The following is a 23,602-nucleotide window of genomic DNA, read 5'->3' as shown; positions in this document are numbered from 1 at the left end:
TCAGCCAAGACCGCCCCCCTCTCACCCCCCCCCCTCTGCTCAGACCCCCCCCTCTCACCCCCCCCCCCTCTGCCCAGACCCCCCCCTCTCACCCCCCCCCCTCTGCCCAGACCACCCCCTCTCACCCCCCCCCCCCCTCTGCCCAGACCCCCCCCTCTCACCCCCCTCTCAGCCAAGACCGCCCCCCTCTCACCCCCCCCCCTCTGCTCAGACCCCCCCCTCTCACCCCCCCCCCCTCTGCTCAGACCCCCCCCTCTCACCCCCCCCCCCTCTGCCCAGACCACCCCCTCTCACCCCCCCCTCTGCCCAGACCGCCCCCTCTCACCCCCCCCCCCTCTGCCCAGACCACCCCCTCTCACCCCCCCCCCCTCTGCCCAGACCCCCCCCTCTCACCCCCCCCCCTCTGCCCAGACCCCCCCCTCTCACCCCCCCCCCCCTCTGCCCAGACCACCCCCTCTCACCCCCCCCCCCTCTGCCCAGACCACCCCCTCTCACCCCCCCCCCTCTGCCCAGACCGCCCCCTCTCACCCCCCCCCCCCTCTGCCCAGACCGCCCCCTCTCACCCCCCCCTCTGCCCAGACCGCCCCCTCTCACCCCCCCCCCCTCTGCCCAGACCACCCCCTCTCACCCCCCCCCCCCTCTGCCCAGACCACCCCCTCTCACCCCCCCCCCCCTCTGCCCAGACCGCCCCCTCTCACCCCCCCCCCCCCTCTGCCCAGACCGCCCCCTCTCACCCCCCCCCCCCCCTCTGCCCAGACCGCCCCCTCTCACCCCCCCCTCTGCCCAGACCGCCCCCTCTCACCCCCCCCCCTCTGCCCAGACCACCCCCTCTCACCCCCCCCCCCCTCTGCCCAGACCACCCCCTCTCACCCCCCCCCCCCTCTGCCCAGACCACCCCCTCTCACCCCCCCCTCTGCCCAGACCCCCCCCTCTCACCCCCCCCCCCTCTGCCCAGACCCCCCCCTCTCACCCCCCCCTCTGCTCAGACCCCCCCCCTCTCACCCCCCCCCCCCTCTGCCCAGACCACCCCCTCTCACCACCCCCTCTGCCCAGACCGCCCCCTCTCACCCCCCCCCCCCCCTCTGCCCAGACCACCCCCCCTCCTCCTGACCCTTCATCTCCACCTGGATGGATCTCACAGGCTTGGTAACGAACCCCTGGTGCTGCCGTTGTGTCTGTCTCTTCCAGTTAAAGGGTCTCCCGCTACAGCTGGGGTCTAGCCTGTGTGTATTAGTCTGGGTCCTCTCAGTTCATTTTCAGTGTCCAACGGGCGCTATCAACGAGCGCAGACCGAAATCCCTCTGGATATAATTGGATAGATACATCCAATCATAATAGCAAAACGCCATCTTGGTTGTTTACAAAAAAGCCTCGACGGCGCTCCTCTGTAAAGCCGTTGTATTAAAGCCGCCTCGTATCAGATATGCTGTGAGGCAGTGCTTGCAGGATAGGTTGTGATTGGCCCAGCACTTTTCTTGCCGGAGGGAAATCATTTTGAATGGGATGGTGGTTAGACCCATCTGGCAGAACAAACAAGCCACGAGGCTGCAGACTGGTCAGGCTAGACGTGGTCAGACGGGATCCAGAGAAATAGACAGAGAGAGACACTGTTTTGGATTTGACATCAGGCCATGGAAAGGCAATTGCTTCCCCACAGAGAGGGAGGGGGTGGGAAGAGAGGAAGACAGAGATAACGAGGAAGAGAGGAGAATAAGGGAGAAAACCAGAAAGAAAGCGTTCAGGAAGTCAGGAAAGGGTGAGATCTTTAGGCAAGTACAGAGGATTAATTTGGTGCAAGGCTGAGAAAGTACCAAGCAAGGAATTTTCTTTTGGGGGGGGTGTAGAACGACATGCTTTCTTTGTCAGAGTAATTGCTCTCAGCCAGTCTGGTGTGCAAACTGTCATAGATTATAGGATTTATTCCCATGTAGATTTTCAGCTGAGACGCTTTGCTGAAGCCTTTCTGCTGCCTGCATCCTTAGGAACGACCCCGCTGTCGAAGGACTGAAATACATGAATACTGAGATGGTCTGAAATCGCTGCCTATATTTCCCCAGGCAGTAAAGCAGGACAGGCACAAAACTATCAGATACGTGTGTCAACGTGAACCAATCACCTGTCAAGACATGTGACACCATCGTACACCGTCTCCGTGGAGAGTGATGGAATCGGAGCTAAACATCTAATCAGTTCGGGGGTAAATCTGGAAATGATGTGAATCTGCATAGAGAACACAGTATGAGGACTGTATGTAAACCAGTTTTTTTTCACACTATGAAGTGTTTGAAATGTGAAACAGACACAATCTTAGGTCTGTGTATTCCTCCAGGTTAAAGGAATATTATCAACAAGGAAATATGAGACAGGGAAAATAAGGTCTTATAGATAGTATCAAGCAACACAGTTTTTCAGTGGAGTCATTTCATTTATTTGATCTTGCACAAAGGCATAAATACCGAACAAAAACACACACACACACACACAAAGGCAAACGTCCGGAATCTGGGATACAGATTATTACGAGATCAAAACCAACGGCACATATTTGCATTTGTTGTTTTACTTTTGTTTACCACGTTACTTCAAACAAAGCATTACCATTTCAAAGCCCTTCAAATCTGTACGATTCTTTGTCCAAACATGAAAACAAGAGGAAACTGTATATTTCCTCCAACTAGCCCGAAGAGTAGAACGCCACAGTCAGAAACTCTGGCTGCCCCTGCAGTGTTCAGTACACAGCTTTACATCACTACCTGTACCAGGCTGTCGGAACATAAATGATGTTCATGTCTGACGGCCTTTGGAAGAGCTGGATGAACAGATGAAAAAGTAAGTTTCAATCATTGATTAGAACCAACTTGGTTCAGTAGCGAACCGTGACTCTTAAACCTTGGCCCTCTGACCCCAATTACTCATAGTAAAAAAAACACAATACAGCGCGCACACAGCATTAGGCCTACCACATGAAATTGTGTTGGTCATTACGCACTTTGAGCCAGCCCTTGCGGCACTATTTACGGTAATTGTGCATAATGACGTTGCATTGGTACATTTAGCCTACAGATTGACCGGTCATTCTGCACAACACTATAACATATAGGCTGGGCTAGGGCTACAAAACAGTGGCAGCGGCGGCCGGAACAAAATCAGTTGGCACGGCAACTGAAAAGTTTTTAAATAACGTAGCCTACCTTTGATGATCTTTACTTGAAAACGAAGTCCATTGTCCTGTCCTTTTGGATGAATTGGTTGAAGGCAGGATTGAAGGGTTTATTTAAGAAACATTGTCTTTAGACTGTCAAATTATGAATTGATAAAATAAAATTAGAACAGATTACTTTTAAAATATATATTTTTAGAATATATTAGGCCCTCTCTGAGGGCATAGAGGGCCCGGACAGTTCCCCCCTGGAACCAAGTTTCCTCAACATATGTCACCAATAAGACCTTCTTCGAACACCTTCTGTTTTCAATCAGGCAACCTCTTTGACAGGGTTACTGGGAAAGTGAGGGGTCCTGAGATGATGTTTGTAGTTCTGGAGGGGACTTTGAATATGACAGGTCCTATTTCGCTCTCCAAGGCCACCAGGGTATTATACAACAGTTGCCCACTGCCCTCTGTTTCCATGGAGATGGGGAAAAGGCCATTGATGTTACATATTCTTTAAAAGCCTGCACCCACAAACAGACAGTTTGGTTAGCAGTCTATTAACTGCTAACCAAAGTTCAGAAACCCCTGAATAATCCTCTACTCTATTCTCTGATTCAAACATTATTTCACAAGACCTCAAAGAAAGGCAGGTGAAAATGTCTGCAGGAGTGTGTGTGTGTGTATGTGTGTCCAGCAACCCGACACACCCAGAGTGTGTGCCCACTCATACATCCTGTGTGGGCGTCTTCTGGTGTTGAGTCTCCTCATCATGGAGGAAGCCCACCATCTTACCCTCGGGGAAGTCTTCCTCTCTCTCTCTCCTCCCTCCCTCTCCTTCCCCCCTCTGCCCCCTCTCCTCCCTTCTCTCTCCCCCCCTCTCCTTTCCTCCCACTCCTCCCTTCTCTCTCCCCCCCTCTCCTTTCCTCCCACTCCTCCCTTCTCTCTCCCCCCCTCTCCTTTCCTCCCACTCCTCCCTTCTCTCTTCCCCCCTCTCCTTTCCTCCCACTCCTCCCTTCTCTCTCCCCCCCTCTCCTTTCCTCCCACTCCTCCCTTCTCTCTCCCCCCCTCTCCTTTCCTCCCACTCCTCCCTTCTCTCTCCCCCCCTCTCCTTTCCTCCCACTCCTCCCTTCTCTCTCCCCCCCTCTCCTTTCCTCCCTTCTCTCTCCCTCCTCTCTCCCCAGTGTGACCCTCTCTGGGTGGCAGGATGGGAACTGCCCCAGGGCCAGGCTGGTGCAGGAAGGAGGCCTTCCCAGGCCAGACCCCTGTGGTGAGCTCGGGGCCCAGTCCGGCCCCCCTGGCATGGGGAGGAGACCACTGGGGACCTGGGTCAGGCCCGCAGAGGATCTCTCATTTCATGGAGCATTTACCAGGAGGAAGTGCTTTTAAGTCCTGATCTCTGAGATAGGTTTGACGTTCTGAAATAAGGCGGCAAGTCAGTGAGTTTGTCCGTCTGTCACAAACACACAGACAGGCAGTCACATACTGACACACACCAGATGTTGCCTGAAGCATCGGGCAAGGAGCTTGCAGGTGGGTGTGTACAGTATATGTGTGCATGCGTGCGAGGGATTGTGCGCTTGCGTGTGTGTCTCAGTGTTCACGGACTCCTCTCGCTTCCGCAAGATTTACGAGCGCATTTTTCCCTGTGACAGAAACCACTTCCTCTCAAGGATACCCAGGGGAGCCACGGGGTGAGGAACACAGGAGGGAACTGGAGAGGAACAGGTTCCTCAACCCGAAACAGGTGACCAGGGATCAGACCTTGGCAGGCACAACGAGCCATTAAGTGTTTTATCTGCCAGTGAGCTCACACGGACCACATCTGCTTCTCATATCCAGACGCTTGTTCCGAGAGCGCCTGGGTCCCGAGGAAAAGCGCCCGCGGGTCGGGAGGAGAGCGGTCACCGTGCCGACCTCTAAGGCGACAGTGTGCTGCTCATCACGCAGAGCCGCGTTTTTATAGAGCGTTATTATGAGCCATGCCTGGAGGGGATTATGGACTCAGCAGCCCAGGTCTATGATGAGTGATGCCGGCTCACAGCAGCCTGTTCTCTATCTTTCAAGCGACTCCGTCGACGCAGTTACTGCAAGGTCAAGCTTCGCTCGCGGGTTGTTTGGTGTCGCAAAATCAGAAATGTAGTGTCGATGGAAGAAATTTTCCTTTTCTAAAAATGTGGGTGAATTGTGTTTTCCTTCCTCTTTGCGGTGATGCTGGTGTTGGTCTTTATGGTCCCCCAGGCCTCACGTGTTACAGCGCAAACTGATCCTCCATGCGTCTCGCTCAGACAGTGAAATACAGCACCATATTGTAGCTGGATGATGGTGTTTTATGGCAAAGTAAAAGCATGATTTGATTCATGGCAATGATGTCAGTTTTAGGCTATTGTATTGTACAACAATGACTGTCAGGAATGAAACTAATCCTGAGCTATGCGTTGGGTCACTAACCTAAAGTCACCCCACTATCTGGTGTCACTTGTTCTGTTACGAAGTGCAATATAATTTCTTTATCTCATTTTAATGCACTGAAGCAGCCATGTTGAGCTGTCTTTGTCAAGTGGTTCTCTGTGATGGTATAACAAAGACACACAGGCTGTTAGTGTGATGTAGAGTAAAGTTCATTTGGAGGATAGTCTTGGGAATCTCCCCTCATAAAAGACAAAAGTGTTCCTAAGGGGTGAGTCTTCACAGAACCACTCCAACTGTCTGAAACATATCCTCCCTTCGCTCCTCCCTCTCTCTCACCTGCTCGTCCGCCCTGACCCTGCAGTGAGAGACAGGGTACGTCTCTCTCCCTGCCCTGGCCTGCCGCCTCATGAACACAGACCGTAGCCATCTCCTCCTGCCCGCTCAACAGATGGATCCTTTTAAAGCAGATCTGAATTCCTAGCTAAGAATGATGTTTGAATGATGACTTTCCTACGAACCCTCGCCAGCCCTCAGTAAAACCGACCTTCCTCTTTGGGTTGAACGGCATACGTACGAGTGTTGTCTATGTGACTGAGTCAGTAAGTGTCCTATTAAAACAAGAGGCAGCATGCCCACTCCAAGATCGCTCCCAGTCGACTTCAGACTCTTCTATCAGGGAGAACATGAAAGAGACAGGAAGGATGTAGGTCTTCACTTCCTTGTTTCCTGTTCCTCTGCTCCAATGTGTTGGCCACATTTAAGCTGCACAGCAGATGTATTCTCTCCAGAATGCAAGTTTTATTTTGTTTAACAAACCCTCATAGCCAGACAAATATGAGGTGACTTGGTGTAGGAATGCAGTACATGCATTCCGCAACTCTTAAACCTTGGCCCTCTGACCCCAATTACTCCTCGGAAAAAAACACAATACAGCACTCAGCATTAGGCCTACTACATGAAATTGTGTTGGTGATCACGCACTATTTGAGCCAACCCTTGCGACACTATTTACGGTAGTTGTGCATAATGTTGCGTTGGCACATTTAGCCTACAGATTGACCGGTCATTCTGCACAACACTATAACATATAGGCTAGGGCAACAAAACAGTGGGAGCGGTGGCCAGAATGAAATCAGTGGGCACAGCGGCCGAAAAGTTTTTAAATAACGTAGCCTACCTTTGATGATCTTTACTTGAAAATGAAGTCCATTCTCCTGTCCTTTTGGATGAATTGGTTGATGGCAGGGTCAACGAACGAACAAGCTAGCGTTAGCTAGTTTATTAGCTTGTGATCGCGTTCCCCACAGCGGGCGGAACTTGTCATAAAGTTAGCGATAACGAAGCCCACCCATTTAGAGGGAAGACATGATTGGTAAATTTTACTGTCAATGGAAATTAGTCTTTCATTGAATTACCAATAAATCGGCCCTCTGTAAATTCATAGCTGGACCACCAATCACAGAGCTGCATAGCTTTTTCCTCCCAACAACGGAGGCAGCAAAATTCTGAAAGGGTGACAAGAGGGGATTTTTCATTTAACTTCACGTTCCAACACAATCTGAATAGGCAGGATTGAAGGGTTTATTTCAGAAACATTGTCTTTAGATTGTCAAATTATGAATTGATCAAATAACAGATGACTTTTTAAATATATATTTTTTGAATATATTAGGCCCTCTCTGAGGGCATAGAGGGCCCTGATAGTTCCCCCATGTACATGTGTTTGGAAATCTCATATGAAACTGGAAAGAAAAACATGCAAGTTTAAGTAACTAAAATATCCAACCGTCTTTGTCAAATCCAGACTAGTTCATCAACTGACCAAAAACACAACACGCATATAAATCCACCACCACTGAAAACATGAAAGTTCTCAGTCCTGTCAGATTCTCATTGCTTGCTGCCTCGTGCAGGCCCTGAAGGACGTCTTCAAAACAGAAGTCAAAAGTAATCTCCAGTTAATGTAGATGATCTCCTATTATACCATGGTCTGGGTGAATACTCGATTACAGAGATCGAACCAGCTTGCTTCCACTAAACAGGAGTCAGGTGGCTGAGCGGTTAGGGAGTCGGGCTAGTAATCTGAAGGTTACCGGTTCGATTCCCTGCTGTGCAAGGCACTTCACCCTACTTGCCTCGGGGGAATGTCCCTGTACTTACTGTAAGTCGCTCTGGATAAGAGCATCTGCTAAATGACTAAATGTAAACAGAGGAGCTCATGGCAGGTATTGGTGGGCCCTCTTCCTCCACACCTGATTAACCCTGCGTCAGAACAAGCTGGCACACAAAGAGTCACAACAAAGGCAGCTATAAACATTTCTTTATTGTAAAATCTGATATGTACATACAGAGACAGAGGCTAAATATAGTTTTATTACACCATGTAAAAGAAACCAATTGCACTGTGCTTACCTTAGTCACCGTGGCAACCCCGTACCAAAATACAGATCATGAAGAGTCTTATAAAAACACAACACGGTCGTTTGTCTCATGATTCACACTGCTGCCCCGTGGGGCTGTTCCATGTGTCTCGGAAACAAGCCATGCTTAAAAAGGACTGTTATTACAAAACACAAATAATGCAAGAGGGGAATTATTACTATCGTTTCAATTTTGCATACAGAATCCCACTCTCTGATTTAGCTGGCACTTGCACCTCTTCCCTGTCGTACCAGAGACACATGGAATGTGGAAATATCAAGCACCGACAACAGCTGTTGTGTCTCTGCGTGCTTAGACCTCTCTACCCCAAAAGGGAGGTGAGGGGGGGAAAGATAAAAAAGAGAGATAGAAATGGGAAAGGGGAGAGAAGGGGAGGGAGAGAGAAAGAGAGAGTAGTTCAGGGGAAAAGACAATTTGCAGGTCATTCTTCCCAGACTTCTCCTCTCAAAGTGCCGTGTCATCACCTAATCTGTTACACTGCCGCCAATACTTATCCACCGCCATGGGAGGGTCCTATTACAGGCACTGTTAACATACTACAACACACACAGTGTCAATAACATGCACACACACACACACACACACATTCTCTCAAACCTATAGAAAGGAGGTAAAATATAAAGACTTTTAAAACACGAGTGACAAGTGCTTGTTTTGATCAAATGACCCCATTGAGACTGCAGGTCGTCAAACTGGTCACGTTCCTGTGGCTATGTGGGAGGGGGGAGGGAGTGTCTGTGTGGCATTTGTGGCTTCCCAGGATCCACGATAAAATATTCAGTGGAAAGGAGTAGGTCTGGTCAGCTACGCCTGGCTTGGGTTACAATCTCACAGGCTTGGCCCAGAGAAGGCAGTTCTACCTCACAGCCTGTCTTCACCCCCTCCCTCCCCCCCTCCCTCCCTCTAATCCTTTGGGACGCCACACAGATCCATTTTTCATGAGGTGCATTAATTAATAACCCAAACCTGACCTCGTTTAGACCCTATGGGGTCCCCAGAGAGGGAGAGGGGGGTTCCCAGTGAAAGGATATCTAAACCACAACAGAAGGAGAGAATGGAGAGATATACTGTGTAACAGTAAGGGAGTGTGCTTGTGTTCATAAGAGCCAGTTTAAAACTGGGAGGAGAAAATTAGAGGGAAAGCTGGGAGGGAGATGATAAAAGAAAAGAGAGAGAAAATGAAAGCAAGAGTGAAGAAAAAAGGGAATGAGAGATGAAGAGAGAGGGTCTATTTCTAAGCAGGGCATCTGACACCAAGAGGGATTTTCTTGTAAGCTCTGGAGTTGTGTCCAAACCCTGCTCTGGGTCCTGAGGTCAACCACACAGCCTAACCTCACAGCCTGTCAGCATCTGACACACACACACACACACACACACACACACACACACACACACACCTTAATGAGGAGCTACGCCTACTCTCCGAATTAAGACTTTTGAATTCATATAAAAATGAACTTCTGGGTACAGAGATTAGACAACACCAGACTCAACAGTCATTAGACCACAAGGCACTCGTTTGGATGATGTCTAGACACAACACATATGCAGTCTACCCCCCCCTCCACATTTCAGACATCAAAATACTTGCATCCAATAAATTCATCCCGTAGACCACAGAAGATTCAGATTATTCCATTATTGCTGTGGATCGATCAAACGTTCCTCCTCTCATCCTCCCACACCCTCAGGAGTAGAAAGGCCGTCCCTTCTCTGGCGTCTGCATCCTGCTGAGCCGAGCCAGCTGCTTCGGGGAGGGGGGCACGTCCTGCCTGTAGGGGCCCTTTGGTGGGACCAGGCCCGGGGCAGAGCCTGGGGCTGGAGTAGCGTCCCTATGGGTCTGGAAGGAGCTGCTGGGGGGGCTCTCCTGTGTGGGCGGCAGCCTGGCCTGGCTTTCCTGCTCCCTGCGTCTCTGCTCCTGCCTCAGCAGCTCCTGGGTCTCCAGCATCACGCGGGCGTTGAAGCCGCCGCCCGCGCCCAGGTACCCGTTCCTGGGGGCGGGGCCGCGAGAGCCCTGGTAGCTGGAGTAGCGGGGGTTCTCTTTGGCCGACTGGAAGCCCTCGCTGGGCGGGGGGACGTGCTCCCACGCGTCCTGAGACGCCACGCTGGGATTCTTGCGAGGCTGCCTGTGGGCAGGAGAGGAGCAGAGCTACGTCACGCAGGTAACAGGCCTCTGTTCAGCCCTCACCTGCAGGGTACAGGCCTCTGTTCAGCCCTCACCTGCAGGGTACAGGCCTCTGTTCAGCCCTCACCTGCAGGGTACAGGCCTTGAGTATGAGGAGACAAGAAACTCGAGAGAGATGGTAAAGAAATTCAGAGAGAGAGGGCGAGAGAGAGAGAGAGAGAGAGAGAGAGAGAGAGAGGATGAATGGAGGAAGCCTAAACGCCTGCAGGACTACTAGTTCCAAAGCATAAATAAACACAATGTTAAAACCTCCACAGAAACAGGGCTGGCCTCGCCCAGTCACCCCCCTCTCTCAGGAAATGCAAAAAGAGATTTCACGGCCAACACAAACGGAATGGCTGCTCTTGCTCCAAGTCTGCTCTGTACATTCTCAGGTCTGTCCCTTCCTGAGTGACTCAGCACACACACACACACACGCACACACACACACACACAAATCCCACAAATCATGCCTAATAGCCATCGCTGCACATCTTAGGCTAAAGTTGTGTGTGTGTGCGTCTGTGTGTGTGCGTGTGTGTGTGTGCGTCTGTGTGTGTGTGCGTCTGTGTGTGTGTATGCGTCTGTGTGTGTGTGTGCGTCTGTGTGTGTGTGTGCGTCTGTGTGTGTGTGTGTGTGTGCGTGTGTCTGTGTGTGTGTGTGTGTGTGCGTCTGTGCGTCTGTGTGTGTGTGCGTCTGTGTATGTGTGTGTGTGTGCGTCTGTGTGTGTGTGTCAGGGATCCATTAGGGCAGAGGCGCGATGGAAGACCTGTGAAGCAGTCTTTTGCGTTCGGGTGCAAAAAGAAATCCCATTCACATCTCCGTGACCTCTTCACCGGCTTAAAAGGGTTTGGAGTTCAGTCTGAACATGGACTGGGAGCCTGCCAGACCTGCACGCTTCCTTACAACCCTCACCCACACCATCACCCTCCCCCTCACACACCCTCACCCCCTCACACCCCAGCCTGGCTGCCTGCAGATGACTCCCTTATCTGTGGAACTGTCAGGCTTACTGTCTGTCTAGGAAATGACTTAATGCACCTGCAGATCAGGTCGCCTCTCCCCCCCTCCATCAGACAGCCGTCCGTCAGATCTGAGCGCAAGAATTTGAGTTTTAAAGCCAAGGTTGACTTTAGTTTGAACCGGTCCAGCCTGTAGCTGTGTACTTCATATGGTGAAGCCCTCACCCAATCACAACAGAGCAGAACAGAACACTTCCTGGTCTCATCTTCTGCAGCCTCCCTCCCTCCCTCCCTCCCTCCCTCCCTCCCTCCCTCCAAGACAGTGAGTTCCCTGTTGTTCTGATGAGAATCCCACATCTCCACCACCGAGGACGGCCAACGACAGTCCTCCCGGTCAGCTCTGGCTGAGGAGAGGATGAGCTGAAACACATGCTGTGTGTTCACACAGTCTGGGGCTGGGAGTGCTCGTGTGCACGTGTGTGTGTGCACATGTGTGTGTGTGTGTGTGTAGTGTATAGAGAACTGGATGGGGAATCAGCCAGGGCAGATGCAGAGCCTGTCTGCAGTGAGAGTCTGAACACATGCTGAACACAGAGTCAAGCTCATGTGGCCCACAGGGATACATTTCCACTGGACATGCTGACTCCTGGGAGAGCTGTTTATTTACAGAGCTCAGTCATGTGCAAGTCACACACTTGTGTTTTATACAGTGTGAGTGTGTGTGTGTGTATTCAAGCTGGTTGAAACCATATGGTACTGCTAAGGATTGATTACTAATGTCTGATGCTCTCTTCTCTCTCCAGGACGGAGGAGCTGGACGCTGAGAGCAGAGAGGGAGGAGAGATGGAGGAGAGAGGGAGGAGAAAGGGAGGAGATATGGAGAGAGGGAGAATAGAGGGAGGAGAGAGGGAGGAGAGAGGGAGGAGAGATGGAGAGAGGGATGAGAGAGGGAGGAGAGAGGGAGGAGAGAGGGAGGAGAAATGGAGGAGAGATGGAGAGGGAGGAGAGAGGGAGGAGAGAGGGAGGAGAGAGGAAGGAGAGATGGAGAGGGAGGAGAGATGGAGGAGAGATGGAGAGGGAGGAGAGATGGAGGAGATGGAGCTACACCAAACGTGGGACAGAACACAACAAACAGCCGTGTGTTGTGTGTGTGTGTCTCTGTGTGTGTGTGTCTCTGTGTGTGTGTGTCTCTGTGTGTGTGTGTGTCTGTAATGCAGCTGGTATCAATCGTCGTTCATCAACATCACAAACAGTCACACGTGTCCACGTGAGGAAAGCGAAGCAGTCAAATGTACCTAGATCTCATGGGAGTTTTATACAAACAAACTAATAATTAAAAAAAAAACCTTGGAACAATGTTTTGGTTGTCCTGGAGGAAGCTGAGTTGTTTTGGTTTACAGGAGGAATGTGGGTTTTGGGCAGAGTAGCTCTGAGTAGCTCCAACACGTCACTGTTCAAAAACAGATCATGACTGTTACAAGGGTTAATCCCCCCTCTCTCTCTCTCTCTCTCTCTCTCTCTCTCTCTCTCTCTCTCTCTCTCTCTCTCTCTCTCTCTCTGTCCCTGCCTCTCTCTCTGTCTCCCTGCCTCTCTCTCTGTCTCCCTCCTTCTCTCTCAATCCCTTCCTCTGCCATCTCCCACCACCTTGTCTCTCCTCCTTTCCCTCCATCTTTCTCACCTCCTCAAACTATCCCTCCCTCTCCCCCTCATCCCCTCCCCCCCTCTCCACCCCCCCCCCCCCCCTCCCTCCCTCCCGCATATCTTCCGTGCCCAGACCCCCCCCCCCCCCCCCTCCCCCACCCCCCCCCCCCCTCCCTCCCTCCCGCATATCTTCCGTGCCCAGACCCTGCTAATCCCGCTCCAATAACAAGGCTTCATTAAAGAGACAGTGTGTGCCCTCACGGCCTCATCTCCCAGCTCCTGGCTAAGCCTCGCTGTAATCTGATAGCAGCTCCTGCTGGCCAGGAGGCCGGGGCCAGGAGGCCAGGAAGGCATGTTTCGCTGTTTTGTTTCTGCTCTCTCTCTCTCCATCTTTCTTCCCGTACTTCTTCCTCTCTCTCTCTCTCTCTCCCTCTCTCTTTCTCTCTCTCCATATTTTTTCCCGTCCTTCTCTCTCTCTCTCTCTCTCTCTCTCTCTCTCTCTCTCTCTCTCTCCGTTCTTCTTCCTCTCTCTCTCTTTACTTTTTTTCTCTGGATTGTCTCCGTGCCTGGGCTGTATGGATGACTGCCCTTACTTTCCATTTCAGAGTCATTACATGTGGAGGGAGGAGGGGAGGATTGTGGGTATTAATCCGGGGAATGAGGTCCCAGATCCCGACTGCTCCTAATGAGCAGTCGTGTCCAAACAGGGGCTCTGGTGGGTCCTCTAGAGGGGTCATGGGTCAGGGTTCAAGCCGGGCTGAGCCCACCCCGGCTAACTAGGGCTCTGGGAGATTACAGGGGAGGAATGCACATCTAGGGCCCGATAGCCCTTTGACAGGCCACAGGAAGCTCTCCCAGAGGCAGCCTCGGACGTGAGGTTGAGGGAGGGAAAATGTCACATCAAATAACACAAGCAAAAACTGTGAAGGAGATGTATGGATTGGTCAGGGCAACGCAACACGTATTGATTGGTTGTGTGTCTCTGTGTGGACCACAAGGAAATCTATAGCTGTGGGCAGGAACATGGCGTGTGGAGTTAGAGGAGGGTTGTTAGAGTCGGAAGGGAGACCACACACTGCAGACTAGTGCATCTGTGTCTGGAGAAGAGGAGGTTGGTTTGCTTGTGTTTGTTTGTTCCGAGCCCTGGTTCTCCCCAAACATGGAATTACACGTCTCGGAAGACAAAGGCTTCTTTGGGCAATAAAGCCATGAGTGGACCACACACACAGACACACTCGCACACACACACACATGCGCACAGTGTTCTGTCATTGTTTAAACAGACCATGTAGCAATGATCTGGAACACATTCTAACTCTGCGAAAAGTAAAATGAATTACCTTTCAACTATAATATCTTCCCTCTTAAATAACATTGTGTGATTTCATAACTGACTTTGGGTCGCCTTTAGCATTACAAACTTGGGGGAAAGAAAGAAAAAAAGAAAAACGATGTTTGAAGAAGTGGAGAAAGAGGAGCAGTCAGTCAAAGTGTATCAGCACAGCCTTCAGTTAAGATTTACTTTCTCTTTAAGTCTGTGAAGCTGAAGGCAGGTCGGCCCTTTCTGATTTGCATCGGTTGAGAGCGATTAGCGAGAGATGTCGAAGCTTAACCAAACGTCTCCCAGAGACAGCAGGAAGTACAAACAGCCATTCTGAACGTGGAGCCCCAGGCTTCCAGATCTCAGATACAGTCAGCTTTATTGATATCTATGACAAACATGCAAAGAATATTTAAAAGGAGGGGGTGGTGGTGGGGGGGTTGAAGTGAGGCAGTGACAGCTCTGAAACGCCATGTAGCCCACGGATGGAAGGAAGCAGCCAAGATAAACTTCCTTTTGAAAGCAGGTTGGCGAGGGAGGCTTGTGTGAGTACTCTGGAGGAGGTATGAAGTTTGATGGTCGTGTCAAAGCCCTCACTTCCTCCTTGGGTCAACATTGACTCAACGCAGCTGAACATTCCTGACGATTGTATTAAATGATTGGATTTAAGGAGGCCAAAGAACTATAATTTTCGAAATGTCTGGAGATAAGTCAAACAGTGCTTTGAAAACGTCTGACTTTGAGGGTTCAGACAGATATCCGAAATCAGATCAACCGCCCAGAAGAGAAGACCAGGAAGAGAAGGTGAAGTTAAAAGAAGGCGACGGGAAGAGAGAGATACGACAAGAGTGGAGCACTGGAGCCATGGAGGAGAGACAGAGAGAGAGAGACAGAGAGAAGAGAGACAGAGAGAGAAACAGAGAGAAGAGAGAGACAGAGAGAGAAAGAGAGAAGAGAGAGACAGAGAAAAGAGAGAGACAGAGAGAAAGACAGAGAGAAGAGAGAGACAGACACAGAGACAGACACTGAGACAGAGAGACAGAGAGAGAGAGAGAGAGAGAGAGAGAGAGAGAGAGAGAGAGAGAGAGAGAGAGAGAGAGAGAGAAGGGTTGACAGGACCCAGGAGAGGTGGTTGAGGCTGGTTACCGTGGCAGTGAGCAGTACTGTCTCTGGGCCTGATGGAAGGCCTCTGTCTCGTCCTGTCTCTGTCTCTGGGCCTGAGACTCCACCGACACAGAGTGACGACCCGTCTGCATGCAGCCGCCCGCGTGGCTCTGGAACACACAGGACACGCACACACACACACAGGGACGCACACACACACACACACAGGGACATGCACCACACACACACAGTGTTGACAAGCATGATAACGGTTTCCAATGACACTGACACACTCAAAGCAGGGGAGGATGAAGGAGGGGTTGCAGAGTGTGTGTGTGTGTGTGAATGTGCGTGTGAGTGTGTGTGTGTGTGTGTGTGTTAGGGGGGGGGCATCGGCATTGTGTGAGAGGGAGAGGCGTCAGCGTGCTGGTAGGTAAGTGGTTAACAGGAAGGTGTTGGTGATGAGGGGTGTTAATGAAGCAGAGCTGACATGAGACCCCTGACTTGAGAGCTTCCTGATAACACTAGACCAGTCAATGTGTCCTTGACCTCGTGTGAGGCGTGACCAGGCAGAACCATTACCTCCTCCATCTACATCTCACACCGTCACACACACACACAGTCACACACACTGTTACACACACATCGTCACACACACACACAGTCACACACACTGTTACACACACATTCACACACACACCGTCACACACACACACAGTCACACACACTGTTACACACACATTCACACACACACTGTTACACACACACACATTCACACACACACACAGTCACACACGAAACGGCTTGCTCAAGTACACACAAACACCTAAATACAGAACCAGTAAGTGAGTGTGCTGACTGTGTTCTCTCTCCAGAGCGGTTGACATGAGAGAATCACCCCCTGCTACACAAACCACAAAGCTAATGAGCTATCTGCTTTAAAAACAAGCCAATTATCCCCACAGCCAGGATAGTGCTTGTATCCTCACATTGTAAGAGCTGTTCCATCAAGTGGAAGTTGTATTTACATGTCTTTAGGACCGGTGAAGTGATACTGTAACAAGGAGCTGTCTGTCAGCCTGAAAACACTGTGTTTTTCCAATATGGCCGCTTCCCTCCCACTTGGACAGCTGCAATAATAGCACAATTACTTCCTCGCCCTCAAACCAAGCCAGCCCCCTCTCTCTCTGAGAAGAAATAACAGTATTACAAGTGTGTCAAATGAATCCAGACGAATGTTTCACGTTTCACAGGAATAACAAATCTCTCCTGCTCAGAGTGCTTGGGCACACAAACTAATATGAGATCAACTAACGGTGGAGAGGAGAAATTATTTTATTGGGGCTAAAAGCGAATTCGAGAAAATAATTAGCCTTGCAGAAACAAACTTTTAATGCAATTAGAACGGGGATGGATGTGTGTGTGTATGTGTGTGTGCGTATGTGTGTGTGTTTTCAGGGCCTTGAGCTCAGGTTCTCAAAGCCTGAGCTGATGTTCCACAGACGGAGATGACGCCATGTAGAACGTTCATGTGAAACGTCCGTGAGAATGAATCAGTCAGAGTAATGTCATTAAATGGGAAAGCCCAATCTGATTATTCAGCGCCGGGCTGGAATACGATGCCGTATAAAACATGACATTTGTTGAAATTCAATCAAAGGGACGCGGATATACGTTAAAAAAATGTAATAACAGGAAAAATGATGTCAACATGACATGCCCCCCCCCCCCCCACCTCACGTCCCCCCCCCACCCCATTCCTTCAATGTCAAAGCGAAAAAAGAAGAAATCTTTAAAAAATAATACCACCTGTTTAAACATAAGAACGTTTAGGCGGAGAAAGGGGAGGAAACACAGTAATTATGTGAATGATTTACAGCCATCAAACAATAAGAACCTGTAACAACCAGCTGGTGGACAGGGAACCTTTAGACCTTCAAAACAAAAGCTGGAGCCAGAGACTGAAGAGATCCTGAAGAGGCAAGCAAGCAAGCCCTGCCTAGATATGAGAGCCGGGTGGGGACACGGGTCAGATCATACATGTGGCGCCCCTCCCAGCACTGTTTACCCCTCTGCATGGGGAATAGCTTCCAGAGCTCAGGCTAGACCCACCCAACAGCCATATGGAAAGCATTTCCCTGCTAATGGACCCGACTGTACGCACAACTAAGGACATGAAAGGGAAGTGGGAGAGAGGGAGGGAAGGAGGGAGGGAAGGAGAGACAGAGAAAGAGAGAGAGGAGATAGATAGAGAAACAGACAGAGAAAGATAGATAGAGAAAAAGAAACAGAGAAAGAGAAAGAAAAAGACAGTAATGAATTCCCCTCCAACCCCCTCATTTAGAACTCATTTGACCAATTCATTACCAGCGGCAGCGCTTGTCCATCTGTGGTCACGAGGGGTGGGCTGGAGGGGAGGGCTGGAGGGGTGGGCTGGAGGGGAGGGCTGGAGGGGAGGGCTGGAGGGGAGGGCTGCAGGGGATGGCTATGAGTGTGGTCCTCCACCACTTCCTACTCTCCGTCCAGAGAAGCAAAACGGGGTGGGAGGTGTGTGTGTGTGCGGCAGTGGTTTGGTTATCTCCACATCACAGAGTTAACTACTCCTACGCATCAACAAGCTGGACAAAACCTTCCAAAAGTAGCCTGTCCTAGCCTGTCTTTGCCTGACCTAGCCTGTCATAGCCTGCCCTAGTCTAGCCTGGCCTAGCCTGTCTTAGCCTGGCCTAGTCTAGCCTGGCCTAGCCTGTCTTAGCCTGCCCTAGTCTAGCCTGGCCTAGCCTGTCTTAGCCTGGCCTAGTCTAGCCTGGCCTAGCCTGTCTTAGCCTGGCCTAGCCTAGCCTGTCTTAGCATGGTCTAGTCGAGCCTGGCCTAGCCTGTCTGAATGAATCTTTCAGACAGGTCTATTTTATGGTCCAACTCTTAACTAGAACTAGACCAAGCTGTGTGTATGAGAGCAGGACAATGGGGGGGGGGGGGGTAGATGACACGTGTTATTTAGAATAAGGGAACAGAGTAATCCACTCCTCTCCTCTCTCCAGCTTGCTCTCAACACCCTCCTGACGAGCACTATCTTATCTCTCCGTAAAAATACTGTTCTGTAAGTAGGCAGGCCGTGTTAAGCGGCTATGAATAGCGAGCGTGTTATCTGTGAATAACCATGACTATATATCTCACTTATAATCCATGTATTGTTCCAGTGACCTAACCCAAGCCTTGGCTGACAGACTTTGTACAAAGGTGTTGTACATCAAACCCTGACCTGACCTTGCCCTCTGGGACAGTCAAGTGACTTCACTTATAAAGGGCTTATGTCTCACATGACTGCATGGGAAAACACACACACCACCATGTTCCCTACATATACAAAACACACACACAATGTGTGATGAAACAAAACACACACACCTTTTGAAAGCCTCGAAGCCTTGAAAGCTGCATGGTGGCTGTGTGTTTCCTTCCATAGTGGCTGTGTTTAGAAAACGGTGCGGGTGGACTGATTGTAAAATTAAGGAATTCTCCTGAATAAGGGCTTTAAGAGGAGGAGGGAGTGTTGATCATCCAGGGTAGGAGAACACTGCTCACCTCTTCTGTGTGTCACACACACAACAGGCATGCCCTCACAACCAACAACAAAGATTTTGTTTTATGGAAGATATGAGAGAGGGGGAGAGAGAGAGAGAGAGAGAGAGAGAGAGAGAGAGAGAGAGAGAGAGAGAGAGAGAGAGAGAGAGAGAGAGAGAGAGAGAGAGAGAGAGAGAGAGAGAGAGAGAGAGAGAGAGAGAGAAGCAACACTCTGGCAAATTCACAGTTTTAACCCTCGTGCTGCCTTCGGGTCACATGACCCAAAGGTTCATAACGAACCATCGTTGTGTTTACCCCAATTTTACCCATACAAAAACAAATAAAAATAATTTTCTTTTAACCATTCCAATGTGGGGGGTCTGAGACAGCCCGACAGTTAAAAGAAAATGCTTCACTTTGTTTTTGTATGAGGTAAATTTGTCGCAATACGACGGTGGGTCACAATGACTGATGGGTCAGAATGACCCGAAGATAACACAAGGGTTAATAGAGTTTTAATATGATGATGCACATCTGGAAATCTCCCTTCCCTGCATGGTGGGAGGGAGACAGGAACATGCCTGGGCTGAACACTGAGAGCTGGGCTGGGCTGAACACTGAGAGCTGGGCTGGGCTGAACACTGAGAGCTGGGCTGGGCTGAACACTGAGAGCTGGGCTGGGCTGAACACTGAGAGCTGGGCTGGGCTGAACACTGAGAGCTGGGCTGAACACTGAGCTGGGCTGGGCTGAACACTGAGAGCTGGGCTGAACACTGAGAGCTGGGCTGAAACACTGAGCTGGGCTGGGCTGAACACTGAGAGCTGGGCTGAACACTGAGCTGGGCTGGGCTGAACACTGAGAGCTGGGCTGAACACTGAGCTGGGCTGGGCTGAACACTGAGAGCTGGGCTGAACACTGAGAGCTGGGCTGAACACTGAGCTGGGCTGAACACTGAGCTGGGCTGAACACTGAGCTGGGGCTGGGCTGAACAAACATGGGCCGTTTAGCATCCTTACTCTATTCCAGACTGAAGACTCCGGCCCAGAGCCTTCTCGTTCCAGAGGCCCCTGGAGGCCGCAGCAGACACACTCAGTTATTCTCTCAGTCCCTGGAAGAAGTGGACCTGCGGATCTCCACCTCCCAGACAACTAGCTCTGTCACTGTCTCTCCTTCTACCTGTTTATCATAAGTCTCTGTTCTCTCCTTCCCCCCCTCTCTCTCTTTCTCTCTCTCTCTCAGAGATTCCTTCTTTCTGTCTGTGATTGTCTCTCTTGTCCTGACTTTAGGATAGCTGCTCCTTGCAAAGTGAGTCCCGTGGCGCAGGCAGACCAAGATGATTTCAGTAAGCGACACCGCCGCAAAGCTAACAGCGTGTTCTCTAGTCGACACAAACTCAGACCTGTTTGTTTTCTCTGGAAGGTTACGGCAGGAGGTGTATCTGGAGCTACAGAGTGTGTGTTTATGTCTGCCTCCTCAGGGCTAGGGCCGACCAAGCCACACACACACACACACACACACACCCATGTTTGGAGCTACAGAGTGCATTATGCTAGATCTCAACACACTTCACTTGTTGGTGAACAGATTTCTCTGGGCCTGCAGATGTACTTCCCTGCTGGTATGGACAGCCTTTCAAAAGCAGACGTAGACATTTCAACAGCGTACATGACGGTGTCATGTAGGGGCACAGCTTCAGAGACAGCTCTTTAGATGTCCTCAGTTCGTTTGAACGGCTTGAACATGGACAGCTTAGTCTGCATGCGAGCTTCATCTGAACCAGTCGTGTCGTTGGGAATCCATGTTCTCACAGCGAAGGAACATGAAAGAGGGTTTAAAAAGCCCACCCCCCACTTCTCCTGGGACCTTCTTGGTGTTATTACTGCTGGAATAGCGAGTCTTTCAACAATGTCAACAATCAGGAGCAATTAGGAGTTCTGAGCCTGGCTGGGCTACCAGCTAGCGTAGGCCTCTACTAGCCTAACACAGAGAGACATGGTGACGACATTAGACAGAGCTAGGGGGCTTTGATCTATCGATAGGGCTAGCAGCGCTCGGTAAACTAGGAGTAAATAAAAGCTGCTTGTTCTCTCTTGGGTGTGTGTGGTGTGTGTGTGGTGTGTATGGAGTGTGTGGTGTGTGTGGAATATGAATAAGGAGGCTGGCTGAAACTACCTGCTGAAGCATTGATCACACTCGGATAAAGATGGGTAGAGTGGAGACCATGTGAGTGTTGGTGCAATAGCGGTTTGAGTCTCAGTTTAGAGCAACACTAGACAGAAAGCCACTGGAATGAGGATTCCTGTTCTCAGGGAGGGAAATTCTGGCAAAGGGAGAACAAATAAATGGAGGCCGCATATTTCAGCGAGGCTAGGTCGACACGTTGACCCGTAGTTTAGGAAGCAGAGCTATTCCACGTGGTAATTAGCCTGTCATCTGTTCCCATTCCCTCTGAGCCTCGCAGGAAACCACAAGACAGGTCATCGTGTTTGTCCCAAACCATTACATCGCAAAGACACACAATTATTTGACCTTTGACCCCATGTGAGTCAGTTCCCATCCGGCTAGACTGGGGGAGGCCCCTTTCTGTGGTTGTTTATAGCAGAAGGTAACGGGATAACTTCTGACCTCTTCAAGAGGAACGACAGACTTGGTAACACACAGTGACATCGTAGGAAAACATGGAGATGGGGCGCTCGTACAGATGATGTTCAGAAGTATGTGTGTTCAGTTTGCCTGAGGGTAAAACTAATTACCCACCGTAAAAAGTAATGTAAAGTATGGTACTGAACTACAGTTCAACTAAATACAGTTTGACTTTTCACACACAGTGGGTAAAGTGAGAGATGTAATTTCTCAATAATAAAAAGGAATTAACTTGATTACATTTTGCAATTAAAAATCAACACAAATCCCACTGCAGTCTGAGATCAATCAAAACGGGTACAAAAAAAAGCGATATGTTGTACAAATTTAATTAAAAATCCCTTTTTTAATTAAGTCTGTTAAAGGTGAAAATGTAAAGTGTGGCTGTTATTTCACAATTACTCTGATGAATTCTACTGACTGTAACTGTACGTATCAAAGCTGTCTCTCACTGACTGTCCACACTCCTCCCAGAGAGTCACTGTAAACCAGCACTGGTCAAATGACCGTCCCTCTGTGATAAGGCCCAGGGTCGGTGAAGCCGAGGGGGTGGGGGGAAGGGGGTGGGGGGGGGGGGGGGGGGTGTGGGGGGGGGTGGAGGGGAGGTGGGGGGGGGGGGTGGAGGGGGTGGAGGGGGTGGAGGGTAGGGGGTGGGGGAGGGGCCACACACTCACCCAGGACTGCTGTCTCTGCTGCAGGTCGAAGCTGTAGGTGTGTCTCCTCTCAGCTGGCTCCTCCTCTTCCTGTCTGGCAGCCTGGAACTCATGCCTCAGCATGTGTATCCGGTCATGGTTGCTAGGCGCCACGTGACTGCTGTGTAACAGAGAGAGAGAGAGAGAGAGAGAGAGAAAGTCAGAACGAGAGTTAAATGAGAGAATAAAATGTCATTCAAGACAGCACTGAGCATTGCAAAACCACGGTTGATGCTTTGCGCATCGCTCCCATGCTGGGAAAAGAACCCGACACTGAAGCGATCAAGCAAAGTGAAGTGCTCTCCTAAAATCCATACGCCAGCGACCAGGAAGGGTGAGCCCAGCTCAAGGTCTGCTGCTAAAACCTCCCTGATCCATTAGAGCACCAGATGAGGGTGGAGGGGAGGGAGGGGGAGGGAGGGGGGTAAGGTGGGAGGGAGGGGGGGGTGAAGGAGGTAAGGGGGAGGGAGGGAGGGGGAGGGAGGGAGGGGGAGGGTGCTTCCCCTGAGCACCATTGTAGGTGACACGTCCCCTCTCCTTCCAGAGCGTCCCCTCTCCTTCCAGAGCGTGGGGTCTTGGCTGGCCGAGCAGCCTTTAAACACTGGGCCGCTCAACTCTCATTTCCATCCCCTTCATTAGGGCCTTTGAGAGGCCTGTCAATAGGAATCAATACCCTCCCCTCAGCCTCATCAGGCTGCAGCTTTTATCACCGCCGGCAGAAACACTGCCTGACAAGCCACATCATGATGATAAGACAACCGGCTTGATAATAAGGATGTTTTATGCATGCCTGAACGAGAGAGAGAGAGAGAGAGAGAGAGAGAGAGAGAGAGAGAGAGAGAGAGAGAGAGAGAGAGAGAGAGAGAGAGAGAGAGAGAGGAGGAAGAACAGGAAAGACTGGAAGAGGGCGAGAGTGAAAGAGTGAGTGAGAGAGGAAGAAAAAGAGGAGATAGAGAAAGAAAGAGAGAGGGGAGAGAGTGTGAAAGAGAGGAGAGAGAGAGAAAGAGAGGAGGTGAGAGAAAGAGAGGAGAGAGAGAAAGAGAGGAGGTGAGAGAAAGAGAGGAGAGAGATAGCTTCAAACGGGTACAAGATGAAGATGGACGTTTGTCACCTTCAAACTGTCAAACCTGTGAACCCTGTCCCCTTCTGTTACCCAGCCTGGCGTTGTCCAGGTGTCTCTCTGGCCTGCCTGCCTGCCTGCCAGCCAGCCTGCCAGCCAGCCAGCCTGCCAGCCAGCCAGCCTGCCACAGGTCCTGATCGCTCATTTAAACCCAGAGGTGCCCGGGCACAATTGCAGCCCATAATTGCAGATTACAGTGAAGTACAACCTTGTTATGATAATGGACACTAGCACACTGGTGCTGCCAATCACCCTTCATTAAAGACCCGTTTAGCGGCACCTCATAAAGGACAGAGGGGAACACATTCAACCATCTCCTTTCATGGTTCCATCCAAATCAATTGTACTAGCTATACCCCGTACGATTTCGATATTTGTGTGTGTGTGTGAG

The 23,602-nt window shown here is 50.6% G+C and overlaps 1 protein-coding gene across 1 annotated transcript in view; it reads right to left on the bottom strand.

Annotated features, from left to right (window-relative positions):
* Positions 1–7,864: 7,864 nt before the first annotated feature.
* Positions 7,865–23,602, bottom strand: part of LOC134035373 (partitioning defective 3 homolog) — a 90,962-nt gene continuing 75,224 nt past the window's right edge. The window contains exons 6-8 of the mRNA XM_062480368.1: positions 22,074–22,212; positions 15,237–15,364; positions 7,865–10,128 (exon numbers count right to left, since the gene is read on the bottom strand). Of these exons, the coding sequence (XP_062336352.1) occupies positions 9,690–10,128; positions 15,237–15,364; positions 22,074–22,212 (706 nt within the window). The 3' untranslated portion in view covers positions 7,865–9,689. The remainder of the gene's footprint in view (positions 10,129–15,236; positions 15,365–22,073; positions 22,213–23,602) is intronic.

The sequence above is a fragment of the Osmerus eperlanus genome, chromosome 15 (genome assembly GCF_963692335.1).
Source record: "Osmerus eperlanus chromosome 15, fOsmEpe2.1, whole genome shotgun sequence".
In the NCBI taxonomy this organism is placed as follows: Eukaryota; Metazoa; Chordata; class Actinopteri; order Osmeriformes; family Osmeridae; genus Osmerus; species Osmerus eperlanus.
The sequence above is the reverse complement of the archived record's forward strand: the minus strand, read 5'-3'. Positions and strand labels throughout refer to the sequence as shown.